At 39.6% G+C, this 22,795-nt stretch overlaps 1 protein-coding gene across 5 annotated transcripts in view; it reads right to left on the bottom strand.

Annotated features, from left to right (window-relative positions):
• Elavl4 (ELAV like RNA binding protein 4) overlaps nucleotides 1-22,795 on the bottom strand; it is an 83,394-nt gene that overhangs the window by 29,421 nt on the left and 31,178 nt on the right. For 3 of the 5 annotated variants that reach the window (XM_077791160.1, XM_026382294.2, XM_077791162.1), the window contains one exon: nucleotides 16,706-16,946. In XM_077791160.1, the coding sequence (XP_077647286.1) occupies nucleotides 16,706-16,946 (241 nt within the window). Of the gene's footprint in view, nucleotides 1-16,705; nucleotides 16,947-22,795 lie in introns of those variants that run through there. The other 2 variants (XM_026382350.2, XM_077791161.1) reach the window with 1 other exon arrangement.

Genomic DNA, 22,795 nt, shown 5'->3' with positions numbered 1-22,795 from the left:
GAAATATGTAAGTAAGGGGCTGGGGTTGTGTCTCAGTGGTAGAGATTGCCTAGCATGTCGAGGTTCTGGGTTCAATTCTCCTGCACCACATATAAAAATAAATTAAAAAATAAAGGTCCATTGACAACTAAAAAAATTTTAAGAAGAGAAATATATAAGTAAAATGTGAAGCTTAAATGACAGTAAGTTTTAGGGAGAAAATATAGCAGAGAAGGGGAAAGGCAGTGTGGGGATAGGGTTGTAAATTTTACATATGTGAAAATCCCCTCAGTCTTCCAGGTCCCGTGAACACTCTCACTGACACACCCTTTCAAAAGCACCTCTTACTGTCTCACTTCCCCACTAGATTGGGAGCAAGGTGAGTCTCATTCACCCCTGTACCCGTATGACCTAAAAAGGGTTCAGGACATTGTTGGATATCCAAGAAAAGTTTGTTGGGTGAATGAATGAATATTATCTATTCACATGCATATTTACACCTTCTAAACCACTCCCAATCCTCCCACATACCAGAGAGAAGGGGGCCAGGGAGAGTAGCAATATTGTTTCCTCTCTTACCAACCTCCTCTGGATACAAATATCCAGAGGAGGCTGATAAGAGAGGAAACCAGATCCTATATGACACACTTGAAAGATCAGTGGGTATTTAATTTGAAGGAGAAAAGACTCTAAATGTGCTCAAAGCTCCTTCTAATATTTGAAAGACTGTCATGGGAAGGCATAGGTTCACTTGCTATGTGGTACCCCATGGGAGAGAAAAAGGATTTGGTAGAAGTAGAAAGTGAAGGGGCAAATTTTTGCAACTGATTCAAGGAAGAAACTTTAATAATGATTTTATAAGGGGGTGAGCTATTTTGTGAGGTGCTAAGGGCCCCATGACTAGAAGTATACAAACAGAAGCCAGACCTACCCTTTGTCAGGAGATGCTGGAACATCTGCAAGATTGAGCCATAAGATGCCCTCTAGTGCTAAGATTCAAAGATTCTTTATATTTATTCTAAATTCAAAGATTCTTTATATTTATTCTAAATTCAAAGATCACAGCTAGTTCCACTATTCTGACTTCTAAGAAAGCAAAATGGTAAGAAATATTGATTGAGCACTTACTATGGGCCAAAGCACTTCACTTACATCATTATCTAAATCTTTATAACCCTCTGAAGCAGGTATTTTCACTTTACAGAGAGGGAAACTAAGGCTCAGAAAAAAAGACATAATTTACCCAAGGTTACTTGTCTAGAAAATGGCAGCGAGGCTCACCTGACTCGAGAGCCAGTGTACTTTCTGCAGGGCCCTGGATTCTGGAATATTTATTCATTTGTATTCTAAACACCTGTCCTGACCTAGCAGTGTGCCTCGACTGTGAGAGCCTGTTTTTCAGTATTATCTCCAAGTCCTTGTTCTTTCCAGTTGATTCCAAAATAAAGCCCGAGCACCCCATTCCTATCTCCTAGCTTGGTTGCAATGTCAAACTGAATCTGGTGCATCCTAGAATGCCAGTCTTAAAAGGACTTTAGAATCACTCATCTTCAAATCTCTTCTACAGATATAGGAACTGATGATTAAGGAAGAAACAAGAAGTTTAGAGTCTAGCAGGAAAGTCAGACTCATGAATTAACAATGATAGTGGAGTATGGTTTGGTGTTATGATACTGAGAAGCAGAGAGGGCTTTCTGGAGGATGTGATGCTTGAGCTGAGACTTATTTGAAAAGATTGACAAGAGGTAGTGAGGCAACAGACAAGGGCAACAGGCAGAGTCGGGCCTTCTAGAAGGAGAGGACAACATGATCACCTGTCCCTTGAGAGAAAGTTGTCAATAAGTTTATGGTCATCACTTCCACAAAGCCACTGGTTGTTGAAATGGCACGGTCAATACCATTTCTAAGTTGACAAAGAGTCAGGAATCATCTAAGAATTTGAAATTTTGAGCATGTCTGCTCTCTGTTAACAACACTATTGAAAACCCAGGACCCAATTTTTCATTCCGAATTCCCAAAATATTTGAAATTACCTTTAGCCAGTCCTTAGTTATTTCCAGAGGCTACATTCTGGCTTCCTAAGCAGATGCCATTTCTACTCATCATGGGCATCCAGACAGCAATAAGCAAAGTGCTTGATCCACAGCAGGCATTCAATATAAGCTGAATGAACTGAATGTATTTCTCAATGAACTTTTATTTAGGACAGGGACGTGGATGTCTTAATCTTGGTATAACCCATGTTTGGCATATAATAAACTTTCAGTAAATCTATGTTGAGTAGATAAATGAATGAATAGTAACAAAAAAGTTATCTTTTGTTTTTGTCAGTTACTATACCAAATGCTTTATTTCTATCATCTCATCTATTCCCTCAAACAACCTGACAAGGTAGGCATTATCGCTACCATTTAAAATCAAGGAGACTCATGTCCAGAGGCCTCAGATCCCAAAAGGAATCCATCAAGTTCTAAAGCCCACATAAACTTTTAATAAGAGTTTCCTGATTGCAGAGAAAATATCAACCCAACTGTTCACATAGATGGAAAATGGTACCTCCACAACTGTGGTAAGGCACATGGAAATTCAGAGTACCTACACTCATTTCCAGCAGTCCCCAAAACAGAAAGGTACGTTATGCAATAAGAAAAGCCAACCAACCAATTCTCAAAAGAGATTTTTTTACTCTTTTGGGTTTGTCCTATAAAATAAGTTGCTCCAAATGACAGGTCTTCAAATATAAATTTTAATAATAAACCTCAACAAATGAAAAATGGAACTAATCCGAGTCAGTCCTATTTTTCTTCTGTTTGTGCAGGAAATAATGGAAATTCATAAGATAAAAAGCTGGTATCAAGTACTTAGTTTTAAAAAAAGACTGAAAGGAAAAAAAATATTCTAGGTAATGTACTGGGGACAATAGAAGCCTCAGTGACAACTGTCTCACCTTCAGCATTTATTATACAAAAAGAAGAAATGTTCAGACTGATGACCCTGGGGCAATGAAATATTCTTAATCGAAGCAACATTAAATTAAATTATGTTCAGAATCGTCTTACAAGACAGGAAAGAATAGTCACACATTTAAAAATATTTTTAACAAGGGTTGAAACATGAAGAGGAGGATTCTGGCAAACACCCAGGTAGCCACAAAAAATGAACCAGAATTCTTAATTCTTGCTTGGCTGATTTTCACATAAAAAGGTTTGGATATCGACAGACAAGACTTCCTACCCAGGGTGGGTGCAAATCAACAGGTGATTCCAGAAATGCAGCTGATGTTAAAGACGAGGGTTTAACAACAAAGGAAGAGGTAGGAAAAACTATCAGGTTATTAGTATGTGCACTGTAATTAGCTGTGGAGCAAAATGAGACTCTGTGGGTGAAATGTCTGTGGGTGAAAAGAGCTGCTGTATTTACTACCAAGACATTGCCCCCAACACTGCAATGGAGGGCTCGTGAGAGCTCCTGATCACATGTTGGGATTTAGATTAAATAAGTTATGTGAGAGGGCTTTGGCACAAGTAATGCTTGACAAATATCACTGAATATAAATCTATTAAAATTGCTTTTATTTAAAGTAAAAAAAAAAATCATGGCTCCCATTGAAGGAGATGAGATAAATAACTTGTCTGTGCAGAGACAAATAGGGATGTCAAATGTCAGAGGAACCAGGACTTTGTCTGAGAGCCTGCATTTTTTTTTTTTTTTTTGGTGTCTGAGGGGAGGTGGTTACTGGGGATTAAACCCAGGGATGCTCTACCAGAGTTACATCCCCAGCACCACCCTCTCCCTTGCTTTTTAAAAGTTTGAACAGGGTCTCACTAAATTGCTGAGGCTGGTTTCAAACTGGCAATCCTCCTGCCTTAGCCTCCAGAGAAGCTGAGATTACAGGTGTGCACCAAGGTGCCCAGCTCAGTGTGTCCTTTCTGAAATATTGGCTTGAGGTTCTCTGGCCTTGGACCTACCACTAATAGCTATGTGAAATGCAGACACAAACATCTCCATCCCTGTCATCAAGTTCACTGATAGTAAAGTACCACATATGAAGTTTATTACTGTGGTCTGACAGCTTAGTTTGATTCCAACAATTTTTATCTTTTAATTAATTAATTAATTAATTAGAGTCAGGGTCTCCCTAAGTTGTCCAGACTGGCCTTCAACTCGTGATTCTCCAACCTCAGCCTTCTGAGTAGGTAGAATTACAAAGATGTGCCACCTGCCCTCTACCAACAAAACTTTAAAAAGAGATTCATGAAGAAGAAAAGAAACAAGAAACAAAATATGCTTTTTTTTTTTTTTTTCCCCAATCACCATTTAGCTAGCAGGAAGGAAACGAGGGAAAATAAAGACATGAAATCTCAAGAACAAAAGAACTCACACTTAGAAATGAGTCTGTAGGGTAGGAACCAACCAGGAAAGCCATCTTTGGTTTTCTAAAGGGCTAAAAGAATGCTGGGGGGAAGGCTGCACCAAGAAAAAGTGAGCAGCCTCATCGTCATCACACTGAGTCCGATTCCTGGTAGACGTGAAAATGAGGGAGTGCCCAGGAATAAGTATGAGACTGCAAAATGGGAACACCTTCTAATGGTGTGGTTTCTTTGCACAGTGAAAATGAGATGGTAGGTTTCCCAATAATCCGGACACTAAAGGAACCCATGGTTTGCATCACACCCAGAAAGTGTTCAGTACCCAGTAACTTCCCTAAAACTATCTATTAACCGATGGGACTATGCTGATGCTAGAGAGATGTTTCTCCTTGGAGGAGGTGAGACTGTCTCAGCCCACCAAGGTCTCCACTTGCCCATCGACATGCAATAGAGGACCTCACCTCTTTCTTAATAAAGGAGAGTCACATGGAAACTGTTCCAAACTGCCTCCTCCTCTCCTACCTCCCAAACATCCCCATGGAGCTCCAGTCTTCCCTCCTGGCTTGGAAAATACAGTTTACAAAAGGTCAGAGGGGGAAAAAAACCATTCTTTATAAAACACATTTTATAATGCATGTTATCACACACTTAGTGATAAAGAGAAGTCAATTTTGGTGCACTTCAGTCTCCCAATCCCATTTTGGGGGAGAATTCTCTTAAAAAACAAACAAAAAAACATTTAATCCATTTATGGATTAAACATTCCTGGGAAAGAAATTTTAGATGGGATTTCCAAGTGAACGTTACCCTTTGAAACAAGACTGAATACTGTCTCAGCATGAAATTACCCTAAGGTGGAGGGTCTGGTTCCCAATGCTGAGATCCAGTTTTTGAGATAACAGAGGAGCGATAGAAAAGGAGGAGACCCATCCAGAGAATACTCCTAAGGTTTGAACAGGGTCTCACTAAATTGCTGAGGCTGGTTTCAAACTGGCAATCCTCCTGCCTTAGCCTCCAGAGAAGCTGAGATTACAGGTGTGCACCAAGGTGCCCAGCTCGGTGTGTCCTTTCTGAAATATTGGCTTGTCCTTTCTGAAATATTGCTGTGACAGTCTGCAATTCTGTTTCTCAGAATACATCATTCGGTTCTGCTTCGGAGACAATCTAGATAGGATAAAGATGCGTCATGGGGGACGGCAGTCAGCTATCAGAAGCCTTGTTTTCTTGTTGGTACACGTTGTTCAAATCTGGTTCTAGTTCACTACATGTGATAGTTAGCATGCAATGATCTCTAGAAGTTTCACTAGGAAAACCAAAGACCCAAGGAAATAAACAAAACATAATTGTGTGTGGCTATATTGATATAGAAGCACACACTTGTAGGAATACACATATAGAAAAACACATACATAGTATCTATACTTAATTAACTAGGTATATGACTCTGGGAGGTAGTATAATATAGCTGATAAAAATAGAGGCTTTGGAGTCAAACAAACATTCAACTTTGTTCTACTACTTAGAAGCTGTGTGACCTTGAACAACTTAACTTTTCTGAGTCCATTTCCTCATTTGTAAAATAGGGCTAATAATAGTTACACCTCAAAGAATTGCTGTAAGAATTATACTACAAATCCCACCATAATGTAAAATTATAATGCACTAATAAAATGTGGAAAATTATATTACTATACAGCAGGTACTTTTCTGAATATTTTACATATATTAATGCTCACGATAATACTATTAACATCCCTGTTTTAGAAATGAGGAATACTGAGGCACAGAGAGGGTGAGAATTTGCCTTTTACACAGCTAATGAGTGATAAGGCTGGGGTATAAATGGAGGCAATCAAGCACCTAATCACTAGGGTATGCTGCCTAGCTGGATTCCCTAAGTCCGTGATATTCCACTGGCACACATACACAAATATACAGACACTCTACACCTCCTCTTCCTCTGTTTCTAAGAATCTGATGTTTTTGTTATTAGTTTATTACACAGTGCAGTTCAAGTGGGCAGCATGTGGACAGCAGTTTCCCAAACAAAAGGATCCTATGTGGTTGCTCCACGAACAGAAAAACAAATTCAAACCTGAGAAATGTGAGTTCATTCTAACGATGACTCACAACCGCTATTTTCACAAACAGCCTGCTAATTAAACTTTCTTATGAACTCTGCTAACTAATTTTTCCAATGCATGGAGGAAAAAATCATTCATTATAAACCGGAATCCAAAATCTAATATTAACAGCACAAGTAGGATCTGTGGCATTGTAATTTGATCAGCTGGAGCATTAATAACATTTAGATCCTGATGTCTGAGAGAGTTAATCAGCTTTTGCCGAGATGTATGCAGATAACTGAACAGAACATCTGGAAGGCAGACTAGAAAGCAAAGCCAGCCTATCATGGGGGGGCTGACTACTTGGCTTTACTCTCATAAGTCCCCAGCTTACAATGTCTTATCTTCTGGGTGACCACGATAATACCCTGAATTGGTGTATCACTTTAATAACCTGTCAATACATTAGCAGCTCATCTGATCTCACAACACTTCAGCCAGTATTATTATCCCCATTTAGTAGATAATAACCCAAGGCACAGAATGGCTCCATCTGCTGAAAGTCCTGCAGCTAGAATAAGAACTTGGTGGATCCTTCCATTTTATCATGATGCCGCTCCCGTGAAAGTGGCCTAATTCTTTAAAGAATCTCAGAAATTATCATGACATTTTCAAATACTGAACTAAAGGCTTTCATTTACAATCTGCCAGGACCACCCAAACTGGGATTCATTATTGCTGTGAAATGCTGTCACATATGTCAACTAGTCTGAACTCAGAGTACCAGCCAAAGAAAGGAGGGTAGGATTTATCTTTTCTACTGTATATTGAAGAAATGGGGTCCCCAGGGATAAAGTGATTTAAAAAGGCCACCCACTCATCTATGAAGTGTGTGCGAGGAAGGGCAGCACTTTTATTGAAGTCTATCTCGTTCTGGTTACTTCAACCAGATATTTGGTATTTCTCACCAGGAAGTGCTAGGGGGATGTTCGTGTGATTGTTTTGGGACTGTGGCTCGGGTAGTGCTTTTTCCCTTTTGTATCTAACAAGGTGGTCTGTCTTATTGGGAAGGCTCCACTGACTGGTGAGGGGCTCTGGGAAGAGCAAAGGTGTCTGAGGACCGGTTCTGATTTCTACTGTCAGGACCAGGAAGTGAGGTTAACATTCAAGTTTCCTGTCTGTTGTCAAACTCGGGGTTCTGGGCCACAGCTCACTGTGGGAACCCTCACCACAAAGATGGAAGCAGAATACTGAATGAAGTTTTCAGCATGCCCAACCTCAGGATGACAAGACTGGTGAGATCCAGAAGCCAGGAACACCTCAGTCAGGGGAGTGGGTCAGGAAGACCTGCTTCGGAACAAACACCTCCTTCAGCAAGCACCCTGATTATGTCCCATGCTAATAGACAGGGATTATACCCAGGCAGTTTCTCTGTGTCCCTGCCTGCCGTGGCCATAAAAATAAGTCAATCAATCCAAAACGGGTCCAGGTAAGAAAGAAGGTAAAAGGAAAATTCCATGTATGTGACTTCAGGCTGCACATCCCATCCTGTGTTATAGCTGGCTTCTGTCTCCACAATTATATCCACAGCAAGAGCTAAGATGAGGGTTTGGGAAGGGGTGTGGGACTGGGCTTCAGGTTACTACTTGAGAAAGGAACAAAGGTCATCATCATCCATTTTTCCTTTATGTAAAGAAAGCCCTGGGCCAGCTGGTCTCTTACTTCTCAGATAAGTCACATTTAATTTACCATTTTTCCTCTGCTTTCCTTTTCTTTCTACATTCATTTCTTTCTGCCCTCTTTTTTTAAATCTAGAACTATTTTAATAATTAGCATTTTTCCATATTATTTCGTAGACAATTCAAATCCTGTTTGGATCAAAGAGGTATTAAAATAAAAAGGCAAAAAGAGAAAAGCAGGTCGGAAATAAGCAAAGAATAGAGAAGAAGAAAAAGCAAGGAAAATAAGAATCCATATATTCTTGACTTGTAGATTCTTTGGGCTGCCCTGGCCTCATCTATAAAGTGATGAGGATTTCCTATATCAGATATTTCCACAGGTTACAGGAGGTACTGATAATAAAAGTCCCCGAAAACAAATACAAAGGGCAGATATCTGGGATCATGAAGTGCTTATGCTTATACCACCAGTAAAATTATTTAATTGTATTCAGGATGTTTGTAATGAGAAATTCCATTAGAAGCCATAGAAATGAGAGTGCTTATCCTAACTAGCTGTATATCCTTTGTGTTGATGGCGCCGTGCAACTCACCAGTCAACTTATAAAACAAGAGCTGAGCAGAAAATCAAACTTATAAATCAGTAGGAAATTAAAGTACATGGGAAAAGTCACTGAGCAAACATGTATCTGACCTCAGCGACACAATGATTCTCAGATCATAGATGTCAAGGGAAATCTGCAAACTGTCACCCTATTTGTGTTAGGTAGGGTTATTTATTAGCAAAGTAGAAAGAACACAGCTTTGAGCATCTGGCAGACATGGGTTCAAATCTAAGCTCTACCACTTATTGGCTCTGACTTTTTGGATAAATTACTCCTACAATCTAATTTCTGCTAAATTCAAGGCCAAGTTTAAGTCTCACTCTTCTTTGATGCTTGCTCTGAGAACCCTAGTCCGCTGTCAATCTTTCCTCCTCTGCGCACACATAACTGATGTTGCTTTTACCTTCATTCTGCAGAGGCAGAGTGCTAAGTAATAGACCATAGACTTTGTAGTCAGACAAACTTAACCCCACACCGCAGCTAATTCTGGGTTTGTCTTACTCATCTGCAAAACCTAATGAGATAGTATAGATAATATCCCCAGCCCTGTAACTGATAGTAGGAATTCCATCAAATATCCAACCTCATTATATTGTTATGAATTCTTTCATGCTATTTTTCCAGTGATATCAACAGCCAGAGCCAGGAAGGGTAAGACTGGACCTTGGTAAAAGAAAAAAAAATGCCACTACAAAGTAGCTAAGGTATGGTGATATGCTTCACAAATAAGGCTACCTGTGCCTTCTAGATCTGTGGGCTGCTGGAGGGTCCTACAATTTGTCCTGGCTTTCCTTACTCATCACCCCTGTAAGAACATATGGGCATAAACTATGTCTTATCCTTTTTGATTTTTTCACAGACCCTGATATAGAATTTAAGAGTAAGAAGGAAAGAGAATAACATCTATTTGGTCTGAGAGAGTAGACACTAAATAAATACTGTTGGCTGATTGAAAATGTTTTACAAATGTAAAAAGCCTTACACAAATATATGGTCTCTATCTGAGTTTTATCTTTTCTCCAAACTAGAAATATCTTCTCCCATCAAAGCTCAATTTTGGCACTGTAGAAAAAAATGAAAAAGCAACTTAAAGATCCTCACTTCTTATGAGGAATAAAGACAGATACAGAGTTCATCAGTTAAGAGCAGTAAGGGAGAGGCAGAAAGAGGGCGGGGGGCAGATTGAAAAAAGAAATCACCACTACCACACCTCTCAGAAGACAAGGAAAAAATGAATTTCCCATTAACACATTTCAGAAAGCACTTTCCTCCTACCCCGAAGCTGATGAATTGCATTTTTAGATAATGTGTGGAAATTTCAGTTTGACATTACCTTCCTGCTTAGTTCCTAGTCTCAATCAACCAGGCCATTCTACGGAGAAGGGGGGGGGGTAGTAAGGGAGTGAATGTGTGTTAGGGAAGGAGAGGAGGCTGGGTGAACAGGAATCGGTCTTAAGAACCAGTCAGCTAAAGCCCAGAAATAGAAAATCCTTAAAATACCCAGGCCTGATTCACATCTTAGGTAAAAATCCTTTGAGACATCTCTCCTGGGATGTGAGAATACTTTCCTATGGTTATCCAAGTTCGGAAGCAGGGCAGAACTGGCTGATTTGGAAGGGAAGACAAAAGGGAGGACAGTCAGGAGGCAAAAGGGATGCACACCTGGTCCCTTTTGTCACCATCCTGGGAAAAAGCTGTGTGGAGAGACGCTCTATGTACCTGCATGAAGAGCAAGCCTCACAGCTCTGCTCAACTAGCAAGTCCTAATTAGGAAGGATGGAAGGTCTCTGATTGCCCCTGATGAGTGTGTAAGAGGCACAATGATTACATGGTTTACTGTCTGCACTTAATGTTCTGACGTTCTGCAAGTTCCCCTTAATAAGGCAGACCCCCTATTCTCCTATTTTGTAGCCCTATTAGGCTGCCAAATCTTCACCATACCTAAAAATTTTCCATTCACCCCCAACAATAACCAATCCAAGTCAACAAATCAAAACTCTCTTATTCTTCTTTGTGGAATATGTATAAGATGACTGCAGGGAGGTGATAAATAAAATGACAAATGCAAATCTGCCTGATTTTCCTCTGAATGCAGGAGACGTATCACGCTGCACCAAGCACATTTTTCCAAATCAGAGCAAAATATGCTGATATACTAATAAATGCTACCGTCTCTTCTACTCTTCCCATCACTAACTAATATCCCTCTGATGTACATGTAAGAAAAGTTCATTTAGCTAATCAAATCTTGGGATTTTCTTGGATATACCTAATTGTGGCTGGGTTTTAACTATGCTTAAATCCAAGGCAGCATCCGTGCCAATACAGTGCTTATAAAATAAAAAAAAAGGTACACACAGTGAAGGGTATTTCAGAAGGGAGAAAATCAGAAATTAAAAACCACTTCATGTATATAGTCTTCCTTATACAGGTAAACAGTGATCTGTTTAATTCAAACATTTTATTTCTTTAATGCACAGTGTGCTATTTTCCAAAACAAAACGTTGTGAACTCTAACTAGATTTTCCTTGTACTGAAAATTTTCATTCTCTAGGTATGCAAGCTGAACTGGCTTGTAAAAGGGAGGGGTCAACTTAATATTTGGGGGAAAACTGCCAGAGATGAACAATATGCTGGAAAACTCACAGTCAGAGCTCCCATACTTGGAAGCTAAGTCAGCTGTGCAAGTTACTTAAATGCTCCTAAATTCAAATTTCTTCAACTGTAAAATGGCAGTCTTGAGGATTACCTGATACTCTACCCTCCTAGTCTCAGCACACTGTAAGTGTTCATTAAATGCTGGCTACTCTTATGATTCTCTGAGAAATCCCAATTAGGTAATTTACCTAATTTTTACCATTTAAATGAACAATGATATTTAAAGTATTTAATAGAGGGGCCACAATACACATTAAGTAACACAAAAATATACAAAAGCTGCTGCTATTATTCTTATTTGTCTTTGCTAGGAGCTATTAGAAATTATGTCAACAAATAGCTGACCTCACATTTCAGGAATGAATCAAAAAGCATTTTCATATTTTAGGACTTTTCCGAGCTATTTATTGTTTACATGGTTATCTCAAAAGCATAACCAAATTTCCCTAGTGTTCTTATAAAGCCAGTTCCTTGAAAGCATAGGAGGTAATATACAACAGCCCCTGACTCTCTCTTCTCGCTATCTCCCACCCAGTGGACAGAATTGTGTCAGGCCTCCTGGCCTGGAAGCTCTAACAGTCATTCGCACTACTGTGGTCCATGTCCCACATCTCACTTTTAGAGAGAGATGCAGGATTATTAGCACTTTCACAAATCCAGAAAAAAATAGAAGTTACCCTATATCACCAGATGGAAAGTGAGCTGGTTCCTTTAATTAGAGATATAAATCCAGACACAAAAGGGGTGGCAAAGTATTCACCCTAATGTCCATGGTAGTGAAGAGTTTCTTTTTTTTTTCCTTTTCTTTTCTTGTTCCACTTTTCCCACTGCATAATAATATTATTTAAGCCAAAGACATATTATAAAGAAAAAAAGACAGAGAGAGATGGATTAGCGGTGGTGTTTCTGTAATGCCTTTGTCCACTGGGGTGCAACTCTAACCAATCTGGCTTTTGGGCACTTAATCTGGCAACACTGTTTCATATCAGAGTACTGCTTCCAAAGAGGCACATGCCAGCTCTACTTCTGCTGTTGAAAGCACGGAAGAATAACAAGTGTTTTTGGTCTTCCACTGAAATTTTAGTTCTATTACTTTGCCTTTCTTTCCTATAAATCCTAACCCCATCGTTCTAACCTTCCTCAATTGCTCCAGCTAACAACAGTCCAACTATTGACAACACCTAGGGTCTGTCCATATGCCAGTCTCTCAATATATTCAGTTTTGTAAACAATAATGTGCAGTTTGGACTGCCCTAGCCTCAAAACCTCCCCTTAGAGCTTTTACCTGCCTGAAATGGATAGAAATCTACTCTTACAAGTTATAGTTCATGGACACATGGAAAATTACAGCAAATAAAGATACAGTTCTTTTTTATCATTGTGATGCAAGTAATTATACAATGTGAGTAAGCAAAACTGCTTATTGTCTTATACTGATTTCTTTCTTTCTGGGGATTTTTTCTTTGTTATTTTCTCCCCTTTATTACTTTTGGGTGGGATAGTAAGATAATAGGCATTGATAAAACTGCAATTCAGCATTCTAGCAAAAGATACATTCTGAGCCACCCAGACCCATCCTGATAAAGTGATATGTTTCTTCACCTAAAATATTAATCATATATATAAATTTAGACTCAGTAAGCAAACTCAATGCTTACAAACCAAAACCAGAAAGGCAACAAAGAAAAAAATAAAAACAAATCAATTCTCTGTAGTCCATGGGAATAATAAAATTTTCCCCAGAGGTTTGGTGTTCTTTGCATGAGTTTCTACGTTGCATGAATCCTGTGGGCCATGAGCCACTATTCTTTCTTTCCAGCAGCAGAGGCTGCAGGTAGATTCAGGAGAAAAGCAAAGGACTTGGCTTCTAATGCCATCACATGACCATGGCTGCACACAAAAGCAACTCGGGAAATGTGTTTTCTCTCCCTGGTTCCTATATTACTCTGATGAGCATCCTTTCCCAATTGGTAAATGAAAATCTAATGTCTTTGAGAAGACATTACTTAATAAGTAACAGAGATGTCCAAAAGCACTCTAAGTGAATCTTAAACTTGGCACTTTTAGTAAATTTGGTTCTATCTTGAAGGAGGACACAGACTGAATTATATCCCCCAGTGGATGACAAATATGGTTATCTTTGCTTCCCTTTATACACAAAAGTCTTGTTTAAAGCCATGGTGCATTAGGCAGACTCTCCAGAGGATGGCCAGCAATCTCCACTGAAAGGAACAAAATGTAGCACTGGGTTATGGGGTGGGAATTAAGCAGGAGTCTTAACCTTAGCACATACTTCCCCCAAAATCATGCTTTTGGAACCTACAGGCATTTCCCTGAGCTCCACCACCTGCTAATAACTATACTGCCTTGGGAAGTTACTTAGCCTAATTTAGGTTCAGTTTCCTCATCTAAGGAAATAGATAACATTTCTGTAGTCAATGAAATAAGTCATGTCCACTGCTTACAAGTACTTAGTACAAAAGTGCCTGCTAACTGGTGGCAGTTGTGTTCATATTGCCATATCAGTTAAATCCATGCCCAAATGTCTTCTATGTGTTCTCAAATGGAGAATTCTACAATAACCCACGTTCAGGGGTAAGTCCAGCCTGCCTGTAATGCAGTGAACACAGTCACTTCTTCTCAAAGGATTTGGACTTTATTGAGGACAGAATCTTCTAAAAGAATCCACTATATTCTTTTAGGGAGTGGTTTGGGGCTGGAAAATCTTAATCTTGAATTCTTATCTTTTTGCCACTTCCCACCACCCAATCCTCCCACTGGATATTTAGAACTCCTTGTAAACTTCACAGGATCGAGATGCATTGAGATCTGTAGGAGGTGTTGGAGGAAAAGGGGGGACTGGGAAGTTAAAAATCAGGGCAACAAAAATACCTATGATGTCATTCACCCTGACATCTGAACTGAGGCCTTTCCACTTGCCTGGTGTGATACCTCACCTCTCCCACCCTGTGTTATGACTTAACCCCCAAAAGCAGGCCTAAGAGGGTCTTTCTAGAGCAATTCTTACTCCTTCCCCATTTCCCTGCAGCCCTGTCTCTCCCTCCTTCTCTGACTTCTAGCACAGCCAATTAAACCTGAACAACGGGTGGATGGAGGAAATATGCTGCATCTATGGAATGGTACAGCAGGGACCAGTTTCACTGTTAATTTAAAATGCTAGAATTAATTAGGTAGTGTAAATGAAGAATTTAATAAGCACTCTTTACAACCACAAGTTCTACTTTTATTAAACACTGCTACCAAATGAGGGCAAATATCTCTGGTCTCTGTATTTCCCTGCCTCATTCCCATAAGGTCTATATAAATTTTTAAAAAATTGCCTGAATTTTAAAAAATTGCATAATTATAAATATATGCCTAAATTGTATTTCTGCTTTCAACCCGTAAGCTTCTTCTTCTTTAAGCTCAGATGCTACTGTATGTCTCTGCTTGTGCTGGAGAGGGTGCTAAACAAACCAAAGTTGACAATTTTGGTTTTGTATACCAAATTAAAGGCTGTCTTCGAAGCTGTCACTCCTATTCAAATCCACTCGGTGAACTACCAAATTAGCATTCTTTCAGTAAAGGAATCTGCTTGTTTAAACATGTGTCTTTAGAAAACAAGGATCAACACCATGAATCAGTACTTCACAAAAATCTCACTACCATTCTAAGGGAAATCGTCTGAAAAGGTGATTAATAATGTTCACTAATATAGCTGGCAGAATCCCTATTTAGAAGGTAAGGCTAAATCAAAAATACATTTTCTATATAGGAGTGGGAGGAAGAATCATATGGTTAACTGGTTTTAATTTGGTTTGAATTATCATCCTATTATATAAAGATTATTCAGGAATCTAAACACCCGCTTTCTGAAAGTGTAGGCAATTCTGTTAAAGGATAGATGTGCTCTGGGATAAGATCATTAAAGCCTGGCCCTATTTGGAGACCTGTCCTGGTCACTCTCCTCAAGCCCTACTCGCTATATCCGTAATAGCAACATCCTCCATTTTCAGGAAAACTCCCTACACAATAAGTGTTGGACAAGGTGCTTAAGCCAGTCTCACATTTCACATTTATAACATTCACTCTAAGATAAGCATTATTTTTGAATTTTATAGTTGAGGAAAGTGTGTTTGGAAGGTTATGTGACTTACATTGTAGAAAGTAGCACCTTACAAGTTTAATGATTTTGCAAAATAATTTATAAGGGGGGGGAGTTATATGTGAATTATGAGAATGGGAGAATTTATATTTATTGGTACACATGTATATTATAGACTTTGATTTAAAATCAAGATGTCTATCGCTTCTCGGCCTTTTGGCTAAGATCAAGTGTAAAATCAAGATGTCCTATCTCCCTATTTTAATCAAAGAGCTTCCTTTTAATTTACGTCAGTTACTTGTCAATTAAACTGTCCAAAGAAAGGGAAACAAAAGCCAATACTCACAACTGACAAGCACTTGAAGTTGATGTGAATGATTTCAGGAGTAGAGCACCAGAAAGCAGCAGCTTCACTGCCATCACTGTGTGGTTGTCTAAGAAAATGTTTTCATTTCCAACAAGATTACAGGGAAAAATTTCCCCAAAGAATTATAGTGCCATTGTCTAGCAAACATTAGGTCCTCAAAGAATAGTTATTAATTAGGAAAAATCATAACGTAAAAATCTCAAATATCAAAATTCTACAGGGTACTGTTTCACTTTCAAATAAAAAAAATTCTGACTTTTCAGAATATCCTCAAAACAAACAAATGCATACAATGTAATACCTCAAATGCAGATCCTTTTTAATCATCTCCTTCCTACTTCAGAATAGTTACAGAATAATCTGCTATCCTTAGGGACTATTTCTCCTCAGGGACAATGAGCAGTTGTGTAACCCTTCCACAGTCCACTGTGGCACCCTTTAAAACACTTGTCTCAACACATGGAAGAACATTGGACACACACAATCTAATGCTTGGAAGGAGAAGAAGTGAATAAAAACTACTATGGAATATAGGAGAGCAGAGGGCAGAAGTGGGAGCTAAAGAACAGAGAGAAGTGGTGGCTGATTAAGAATAAAAGAGGATAAAACGAAAGGATAACTTCACATAAAGTTGAAGAAGCTCTAAGATCTTCATGGGTTTCCTAGTCCTACCAGTCCATAGTATTGTTTTATGTGGTGTACACACATGTACAGTGCTGTGGGTCTAGGACTGTGTATAGGTGCCATCCTTGCATGCAGGATACATTATGCAGACACTCAGATGCACAATCACACATGTGCATTTCTTCTAAGTTCCCCATATTCAGTGACATAAGGTAGCTACAAGTCCCAAGTCTAGAATATGGAAGAACATACCTGTAATTTTGTCTCTCACGAGTTTGCAGGATTCTATTTCACCAATGCTCCCAAAGAGACTCCTGAATTCCTCTTGGGTCATATTCTGGGGTAAGTAGTTGACGATGAGGTTAGTTTTGCTGTCATCTGTGGCTGCCCCTGTCTGCATAGGAGAAGGACAGTTTCTGTTGTTGCTGGAGGGTCCATTGCTTGTATTGGATGTCGGGCCATTTGACACCTGAGGCTCCATGGTGCTAATTATCTAAACAAAAGTAATAATAATAAAAGAAATCTTTTGAAATCTGAAAGACACAATCAAAGTCCTTTTAAAATTTTACTTTATTTTATTTTTTGAAAAGGAAGAGAACAAGATGGAAGCAAGATGGAGCAAGAAAGACTGGGTTGTGAACACAGCCACTTTAGAAGCATGTTTTTAACCAAAATGTTAAACTCCCCTTGCTATTTTTAGGCCAGCCCTTAGATTTTGAACACAGACTAGAATGCAGTGGGAACTCTCCCATTATTTTGTTAATGAAAAGCTAATTCCTGTTTTCATTACACAATCACTCTCAGAAATGTATACTTAAGCCACACCAAATTATAATTAAAATGTAAAGTAATAATCATGATTAAAATTATAGTTCCATTAAAGCTGAAAAAGCTAAATATAGAGGGCTACACTCACAAGATCAAACAAATACAGTACCTGTTTATTAACTATCTCATAAAGTAAAATGACATTGAATTAAGCGGGGCCGTTCCATATGGGAAGGGTTGAGATTTCCACTGATGCTTAAACACTGATCAAACTTGTGATTTCACAAGTACATGCCAGGGAGCTGCAAAATCATCTAGTGATTTTTTTTTTTTAAATCTAGCCATTTGGCTGTTGTTCCTCCCAGACCTCTAATAAAACAAAAAACAAAAAGTTTTTTCTAGGTCTCCACCTTAGGTCCAGTGTAGCCCAAGACTGTCCTCTTGTACATTACTCTGCGGGGGCGGGGAAGGACTTTCTCTGGATTTAAATACTTAATTGAAAAAAGATTTCCTTGGGTGTGTGAACTGTCTCAGGCAACATACTAGTGGAAAAAATTAGTAAGAGTTCCTGTCCTCAAGGAGCTTATAGTCTCCAGGACACAGACAGGTGCATGGCTGGTGGCAGGACAATAGGCATGAATAGAGGTACAATGACCCCAGCTCACAGAATAAAGGCAATCAGGGACAATGCTGAATGATGATGCTTTTAGATGGAAAATGGGTTTAAACTGAGGGAGCAAGGCCATGAAGATGCCCTGTATGGGGTGACAAAAATGGAAAATCACAAAACTGCAGAGCCAAAAGACACTTTAGGGAATAAAATCTAGCTCAGTATTTTCATGTCTGGGATTAAGTCCAAAGACATCCAGTGACATTGTCATTTCAAGAAAGTGGAGCAAAATCTGGGCCTGCACCCAGGCTTCCTAGCCTTCTTGGTCCCACCTTTCCATTCTATTTTATCACTGTCCCCTGTTTATCTATCATATGGCTTCTGTCTCCTCTGAAATCACTTCTTAACTCTTAGGCAATGGAATCATGCCCTGCCACTCACTAGCTGTGTGGCATTGGGGAATCAAGGTGTAACAGATATCTGATAAACAGTAGATCCTATTACTATTACCCTTTTACTGTTCAGAGAATTTTTTTTTTGGGGGGGTAAGCATTTTTGTTGAATATCACATACATGAAGTAAAGTGTACAAACCTCAAGGCTACAAATGCACAGAATGTTTACAAAGTAAACACAACTGATACCTGGGTAACTTTCACATTGTAGCATAGATTGTGACTAGTACCAAGAAATCTTCCTGTCCCCTCCCGCCATTTACATCACCCTCCTCAAAGTAACCACCATTCTGACTTCTAATCCATAGATCCCGTTTGCCTATTTTTGAATGTTTGCATAGAATCATACCATGTGTAGTCTTTTCACCTATCTGAAGTGTCATGTATATTGTCTGGGTAGCACTATGTTTTTCTTTCCCTATACTATAGAAAATTTAATTGTAGGAAAATGTCACATTTAATTTATCTCTTGATGAACTAGATTGTTTCAAGTTTTCAACTGTCAGAGTTGTAGCTGCTATGAGCATTATGCACAGTCTTTGGTTAGATATTTGCAGATGTATCTGTTTGGTATATTCCTAGGATTCTGTTTTTGGGGGTCATAAGGTATATGTATGTTCAGTTTCAGTAGATACTGCCAATAGTTTTTCAAAGTGGATGTACCAATTTATATTCCCACCGGTAAAGATTGAAAGTTCCAGATCCTCCACATCCTCATCAATGTTCACAGACTGTTGTTTTTTTTTTTAACTTATTTTGTTTTTACTTGTTTTCTCATCTGAAGAAGAGTGGTATGGTGGGGGGAGGAAGAAACTAGTTTTGGAGCCAAGACAACAGTTGCCTTAAAATTCAAGTTCTATCACTTATTAGCTGTGACTTTGAGCCTCAGATTGATCTTCTGGAAAACTAGAATTAAAACCTCCCATGCAGGACTGGTTTTCTTTAGGATGAAAGCTCATATATAAGAAGTATCTACAATAAAAAGTACCTAGAGACATCATCACTGTTATTCCTCATTACGCCCCAGTGATACTGTTTCCTCTTTTGATGGTCACAAATGGGAAATGAAACCAAAAGAAAAACATGAAGTCTTGAGAAGAGCTAGGGTAATAAAGCGGACTGAGGACGGTGAGTAGCGTCTTAGGTTCTTTACCATCATGCAAGTAATTTAAGTGGCTCCACTTCTCACATCACCAGAACTTTCTTCTTGGCTTCAGGTCAACTGTAGGATTCCAGAAGGCTGGTCCAGACAGCAAGGAGAAAGCAAAAAGCTTCTGAGAAGAATCTTAAACCAAGCTCTCCTCAGAAATGATAGAAACCAGCCAGGTGTGGTGGCATATGCCTATAATCCCAGCAACTCTGGAGGCTGAGGAAGGAGGATCTTAAGTTTGAGGCCAGCTTTAGTAACCTAGCAAGATCCTAAGCAACTTACTAAGACCGTGTCTCAAAATAAAAATTCAAAAAAGGGCCGGGGATGTAGCTCAGTGGTAGATTTCCCCTGGGTTCAATCCCTAGTACAAAACAACAAACAAACAAACAAAAACAAAAACAAAACCCCCAAAACAAAAAAATCACACACACACACACACATACACACAAAAAAAAATGATAGAAACTGTGCTCAGCAAAGCCTATTCAGCAGCTCTGCCCTCAAGGCAAGGGTCCAGGAAAAAAACTGGGGAGCTGGGCCCAGCAGGGGTTAGCAGGCATCATTAATGGACAAGATGTTGTAGAGCATCAGCAGAGCTCCTGGCTGGGAGGCAGTTTCTCCATAGCCACACTGTCAGGCCTCCTGGGCCAGCTCTGCATAGCCAAGCTGTCTGGCCTCCTGGGCCTGCACAGCACCTCCATTTGCTATGTCGTCTCACTGCTTCACTGAGTTAGGTGTCCAGGCAACAAATATAGGAAGCACAGCCAATTCAGTAAGGAACTGGAAAGTTGGAGTTTATCCATCTCAGTAGGCCTGGTGGGCAGACCCTCAGAGCAACCCAACTACTGTATTTTTATTTAATGCCATTCGTTCCTCCCAAGACCCCCAAACCAGTCCTACAATCCACAGAGCTGCTTTCTTGCTTACTACCTTTCTCACGTTACCCCTCTCAGAGCTCCCCACAGACACCTAGAAAATATCCTGCACTAAAGTGATGCAGATTTTTTGGTGCTAATGATGGAGAATATAGAAGAATGTGCACCACCCCTAAGCTTCCTGAGACACTGTGAGACCAAAAATGTTCAAGGTCACCTGACAGGTTCAACTTGTGTCTGACGGACATTCACTTCACAAACGTGGTGAAAGCCAGCATTTGTTCATCTGACCATCTTACAGGTTTACCTGCTCCCAAAAGGCTTAGGAAGTATCAAGGCTTCAGGTAAAGTAATTTCAGTTCCACCAACAGCCTTCTGTATCTCCTTACATCTTATGTGGATTTTTAAATTTATGTTGACTCCCAAAGTTGAGCCCTATTTGTTTTTTTTTTTTTTTTTGAGCCCTATTTGTAGATTAGACAACCAGTGGTGCGCCCATGAGATGCAATGTTTGCCACTGAGCTACCTCAAGCGACCATATTCATAAATTAGGTCATGTCATTCTTATGTGATAGAGATGGAGCTCTCTCTGCTCTGCACACACACTAGGTAGTTATACTTTTGTGTATCTAGGAAGAATTAATGAACATACATTCACACAGAATTTTCTCAATAAAAATATATAGTCTGAAAGCTGAAAAACATTTGCAAATGTCTTAATATATCTTATGTAATAAGATCCCTGTCGCTGGTCTTAATGGTGCATCCCAGGATACCAGGATACCAAAAAAAAAAAAAAAAAAAAAAAGGAAATGTAAAAATGCCACATCAAATCTGATATATGAATAAATCAAGAGGATTTTAAAACATTACCTGGAAAATATGAGGAGTTGCTAAGATGTAAAGATACTGAATATAAAACCGGAGCATTTGAAGGTTATGAGAGATCTTAAAGAGAGGACACCTGTGTTCTCTACTTGGTCTGTTTCAGACCAGAGGTAGAGAAAATGCATATTCGTGGGAAGCACATCATCCAAACAGAGGTTGGTTTGGCAAAATCAGAACACTTGCTTCCTCAGGCTAATGCCTTTGACATTCTAACAGCACAATTTTCATTACAAACAAATATATCAGGTACCCAAGAATGCATATGTACTTTAATGAAACTTTTGGTGTGGGTCTCACAGCCAATTTTGCAGCTGACCAGGTTCCAAACCCCTGACTTGCCTTCCCCTTCTAAATTCCCTTTTCTAAATGGCAATTAAGAACAAAAAATTATAGTAAGCATCCAGGCAAGAGCATTGAGGAGGTTCAGTTGACTTCAAACTCTAATGGCTGTACAAAGCACTACATTAAATCTTTTATGTTCCTGTGATATATTTTAAGAAACATTATACAGGCAGAAAATTTCAGGGATAAACTATTAGAGCAGTGCACAATAACGTAGGCACTCAAATCCTTTCATTGTAAATGTCGATGGTTTGAATGACTAATTACTCACACTCAACGCATTAACCTCACCCCTCCCACCACTCTTCTCTGCAAAATATACAACAAAAGCAAGCAGGAAGGCCTCAGACATGCAGCTGCAGGATCATCACCAGGGTCCTTTATCTCTGGAGAGGGGAGGTAAGGAGCAGAGGCTACGCCAGCCTCTTTCTCACAGTACTGGGGGTTGGTCGGGGGGAGAAACCAACCTTGATGGCACCTCCCTTGCCACAATCTGGATGTCCTTATATCCTCTTAAGTTAACTGTAACTCTACTACCTGGACATACCAGGTCATATGCACATAAAAAAGGGTTTATTTTCACTATAGCTAGATCTGTGTATGTGAGATGAACAGAGACAGAGCCCCAGCATGCCAGGAACTGCTCTAGGTAGGGTCCTGGGGATACAGAGATAAAGACAAAGAATGGGCCCTCGCTGAGTTCACAGTGAGGATACACAAGAGATATCAAAGGACATTGGGGGCCACGGAGGACAAGCCCATAATTTTAATGAGGAAACTGAGGACCAGAAGAGAGTAAAAGACTTGCCCAAGGTCACACTGCTAGTAAGAGGCAGAAAGAGACTGGAACCCAGGTGTGCAGATCACTTCACTTGTGTACTCTTGTGACAATGAAGGCATGGCCATTTGAATGAGGGTATAATTCTCCATTTTGGGGGGTAGCGATGAGGTGACCCATTTCACCCAATCTCTTCCACTTACCCACTGTCCACCCCACTGCCCACACCAAGGCGGGGGGGGGGGGTGAGACCTATTAGTTAAGCATGCTGATATCACCTAGAGTCCCACACTACACTCTCATCTCAGCCCCATTTTAATGATGCATCAGGAGAGAGAAAGTAGAAGCTGGGGGTTTAGGGCAGCCTTTGGTCTTACTGGTATAAAAATGGTACCTATCCTCACGAAGACTGAGGAAGATGATGTGCATGGAACACTAAGCACTATTCCTGGCTTGGTAATCCCTCCACAGATATTA

Source organism: Urocitellus parryii, chromosome 11, assembly GCF_045843805.1.
Source record: "Urocitellus parryii isolate mUroPar1 chromosome 11, mUroPar1.hap1, whole genome shotgun sequence".
Classification (NCBI taxonomy): domain Eukaryota; kingdom Metazoa; phylum Chordata; class Mammalia; order Rodentia; family Sciuridae; genus Urocitellus; species Urocitellus parryii.
The sequence above is the reverse complement of the archived record's forward strand: the minus strand, read 5'-3'. Positions and strand labels throughout refer to the sequence as shown.